General features: G+C 41.3%; 1 protein-coding gene across 1 annotated transcript in view; it reads left to right on the plus strand.

Moving 5' to 3' along the window:
• Window positions 1-4,074, plus strand: part of NSMAF (neutral sphingomyelinase activation associated factor) — a 72,223-nt gene that overhangs the window by 60,603 nt on the left and 7,546 nt on the right. The window contains exons 24-25 of the mRNA XM_023515418.1: window positions 113-140; window positions 1,196-1,254. Of these exons, the coding sequence (XP_023371186.1) occupies window positions 113-140; window positions 1,196-1,254 (87 nt within the window). The remainder of the gene's footprint in view (window positions 1-112; window positions 141-1,195; window positions 1,255-4,074) is intronic.

The following is a 4,074-nucleotide window of genomic DNA, read 5'->3' on the forward strand; positions in this document are numbered from 1 at the left end:
GGGCCACATAGTGAGACTCTGTCTCAAAAAAAAAAACTGCAAAAAAAAAAAAAAAAAAAAAAAGAATGATAAACATGGAGATATACATGGGGGGAGGGAGTACATTGCAAAGTTCACAAGAATTTTAAAATAATTTTAAAGTAATTGGTGGGACCACACCTACGGTGCATCTTACAAGGGTACATGTGAAATTTACTAAGTGTAGAATACAAATGTCTTAACACAATAACTAAGAAAATGCTGTGAAGGCTATGTTAACCAGTTTGACAAAAGCATTTCAAATTGTATGTAAAACCAGTACATTGTACCCCATGATTGCATTGATGTACACAGCTATGATTTGGTAAAAAAAAAAAAAAAAAAAAAATTAAAAATAAATTTAAAAAAATAATTTCAAAATAATAGCTATACTTAAAAGAAATTGGGCTTGCCAGTGGGTCCAGAGGGCACATGAATGTTCCCCATCCTCTATCAGTAAGAAAATTCATGTGCTCTAGAAGACAGGCTTGAGAAGCACTGGCCTAGCTTGGCCCAGCCCTGTACCCGGAGAAAACCCAGGCTTGGACAGTGGTTCCCTATCCTGCCCCAGGGCCACAGCACCTGTCTAGTCCTTTGGTCGTGGGTGTGCCTGGAGGGTTGGTCTCAGCTGATACAGGGCTCCAAGTCAGAGCCCAGCCCCTGGAAAGAAGCCGCAGCTCTGCCCATGCTGTGTAACAGGGGCTTTTCTTTTCTCAACATCTCTAAGTGGCACGTAGAAAGAGACTGTGTAAGCCAAGGCAGGGAAGACAGGGAGGAACCTGTGAGAGGAATTTCTAGAATCGTTGTCTCCTTCATGGGAGGGTGCTGGGCAAATGAGATTCAGTAACAAGCAAGTCAAGTGCTGTAAAGAAGGGTTTCAGGCCCTCTGGTGATGGCCAGATAAGGCGTAACTATAGGAGAAGCATTTTCCAGTTGTCAGGAATGTTGGGAGTAGGTATGTTAAACAGCGAGTATGGCGGCTGTAGGAGCTGAGGGGTGGGGGACAGTGCTTTCCAGACACAGGTGTCACCAGAACAGCACTGCCAGCACTGTCTAGCAGACAGGCTATGTGGCAAAAAGTTAAGGAAACTTGGTGAAATTAAAACAAGGGCTTGAAACAGAGAGGGTGTCCTAACACATGCTGAATAGTAATTTGTAAAACTTTGTCTTTAAACAGAGCAGTTACTGGAATAGCAGTCTCTCGCAATGGGTCTTCAGTGTTCACGACATCACAAGGTTGGTTTTTCCACCTGCCCAGTGGCTTGGCCACAGTGATGAGGGTCTCAGCTCCGGGTCAGGGCTGTATTTACCTATTCTTTCTCCACGTAAAACACATTTAGAACACTTTATTTGTGTTAGATTACATAAAGTTCCATTGTAGTTTGCCAGAAACAATAAGGAAATGCCTTTCAGTTGCTAAGAAGGTTTCCTAGACTTGAGGCTACCAGATGGCAAGAGCCTCTGGTGGTCAGGGTCCTTCCTGTCCGGCATGAGGGTGTCAGGTCTTCCCACTGGCTTCCATCTTGAGTACAAGTGTTGTGTCACACAGGGGTGTTTGTGTCGGTTCGTGGAAATGCTGATTTGTTGTTAGGGTTTTCAGTATTGTCATTCAGCGTACACAGTATCCCAAAGGTCACCCCTAAGTTCACCACACACAGGGAAAATAGGAAATTGTGGCTAAATGGACCTTTATGTACAAAATATTTGTTAAAAATTTTAGAAAGAGGTGGCTAACACATAGAGAATATTTTGTAAATATTTTGTGAAGTTCTATAATGACTATTTTGTAAATAAAGGTCCATTTAGCTACAGTTTCCCATTTGTTCTGTATACAACAACTTTATGGGCAACCTCTGGGACACCTCTATGTTTCTCCAGGATGTTTGTTGTCCCGAATTTAGCTTGAAGTCTAATTCATGTCTAATTAATGTGCTTAATACATTACCGATGTTACAGAAACCCTGGCAGGGGGTATATGACTGGTAACTCTATTTCAATAACTGGTATTGGCTGTCTTCATCTGAAAAGATAACAGCTAAGCAGAGGGTATCTCTTGCTATACCCACCAGTGCTTTCCACTGGTGGTCCGTGCAGTACGGCATTATGAAAGTGCCTCTTGTCTCTGTCACACTCAGAGCACTGAGTTGGCCTGCTGGTGGACGTAGAGGTGAAAAGGGTAATATTCTCTTCCTGCTTCTGTGATAAGATGACTAATTCTTAGCTTCTTGTTCTTTAGTCGTTAGTATAGGAAATTAGAGTTTTTTCATCCATTAAGAAAAGGTGCTATCCAACTAAATGCTAAATCAGTCACTGACTCTCAGATTCCGCTGGTTTATCATTTATAGCCTTTCATTTCTTTTCTCTTTCAAATACTATCCCAGATGGTATAAAACAGGATTTTCTACAAAGCATAGAACATGGCGGCAGTGTCCATGCTGGGCCACACCAGGGTCTCCAAGTCGCTTCTCTGATAGAAGGAAGTGGTCTGTTTTGCCAGGATTTCTACCTTCTGAGTTTGCCGAGGTTACAGCACCTAATAGAATGCCTTATCTTGAAGCAAAGCCCATGTTCTCAGCCAGATTTGTCTGGCTTGGTCTGTTAAACCCTTCATTTCATTGTTCTTGTATGACCCTGCAAACTGCATTTTATGAGCATCAGCCCCACAGCTCTGTGGCTTAGTGAGCCTTATGGCACTTCCTTGTGCTTGAAAAGCTCTTACAAAGTCAGAGCTTCTGTTTCTTTCTGTTTATTCCTTCTTGCGTTCAGACGTTTGTAACCCGTGTTACTGTGTGTAGCCTGATGGGCACCTCTGAGTTGCATTTCTTCCTCAGATATGCAGAATGCTCAGAGAAAAAAGAAACTTTACTCACCTGGCTGATTCATGGTTTTCTGTAGGAGGCCCCAGGTTAATCATCTTGAATAGACTTTGTGGCCAGTATTCAGAATTGCCTAACAGAATCTGAAACCAGTTTGGGAGGATTATCAGAGCTAATCATACAGCTCGGGGAAAACTCAGGGAAAACTCAGGGGCTGTGGTGTCCATTCCTTTTTTTGTTTTCAAGTTAATTCAGAAGAATAGGCTTGGTGCCTGTTGCTCAAGTGGCTAAGGCGCCAGCCACATACACCTAAGGTGGTGGGTTCGAATCCAGCCTAGGCCCATCAAAACAACAGTGACGGCTGCAACCAAAAAAAATAGCCGGGCTTTGTGGTGGGTGCCTGTGGTCCCAGCTACTAGGGAGGCTGAGGCAGAAGACTCGGTTGAGCCCAGGAGTTGGAGCTTGCTCTGAGCTGTGATGCCAAGGCACTCTACCCAGGGGGACGGCTTGAGGCTCTGTCTCAAAGAAAAAAAAAAAAATTCAGAAGAATGTCTTACTGAGTGAGACTCATGTTTATAAATTCTCAGGACTTCTGTGTGTTGGTGTAATTAGGTTGAAATAATAAAGTTTTACAATATAGAAGATGTTATTTAAAGCTTATTCTGATATTTTATTTGTCATGTGGTATGGTTATAAGTTAGGAAATGGATTGTTACATATCAGAGGTATGGCATTTTTAAAGCACATTAGAGCATTGTGCTCTGTGAATCTCAGTTTTTAGAGGTTGTTTTGGTAAACTTTTAAGACTTCTGTTAGGCAAGGAAATTAAAAGCTTAGATTTTTAATTCCTACTTTATTATTATTTAGAAAGTTAGTGGTTCCCTTTTATAAATGCTTATTTGGAACAAGGTTTTAACACTATAATTGAGCTATTTATTATTTTTTTTTAAACTTACATTGCCAAGAACTTTTTGTTTTCTTTAATATTAAAATCACTGTTTTAATATTAATTGTAAAATTGCTGTTTTCATCCTCTATAACTTTTAGTTTATATCAATTAGGCTTACCTCTGTGATCAGTCATGCTGCAAATGTCAATAGTAAGCCTCATCTGTGCTGGGTTTTATTTTATTTTATTTTATTTTGAGACAGAGCCTCAAGCTGTCCCCCTGGGTAGAGCGCTGTGGCATCACATCTCACAGCAATCTCCAACTCCTAGGCTCAAGCAAGTTTCTTGCCTC

The sequence above is a fragment of the Otolemur garnettii genome, unplaced genomic scaffold (assembly GCF_000181295.1).
Source record: "Otolemur garnettii isolate 467f Iridium unplaced genomic scaffold, OtoGar3 scaffold00071, whole genome shotgun sequence".
NCBI classification, from domain to species: domain Eukaryota; kingdom Metazoa; phylum Chordata; class Mammalia; order Primates; family Galagidae; genus Otolemur; species Otolemur garnettii.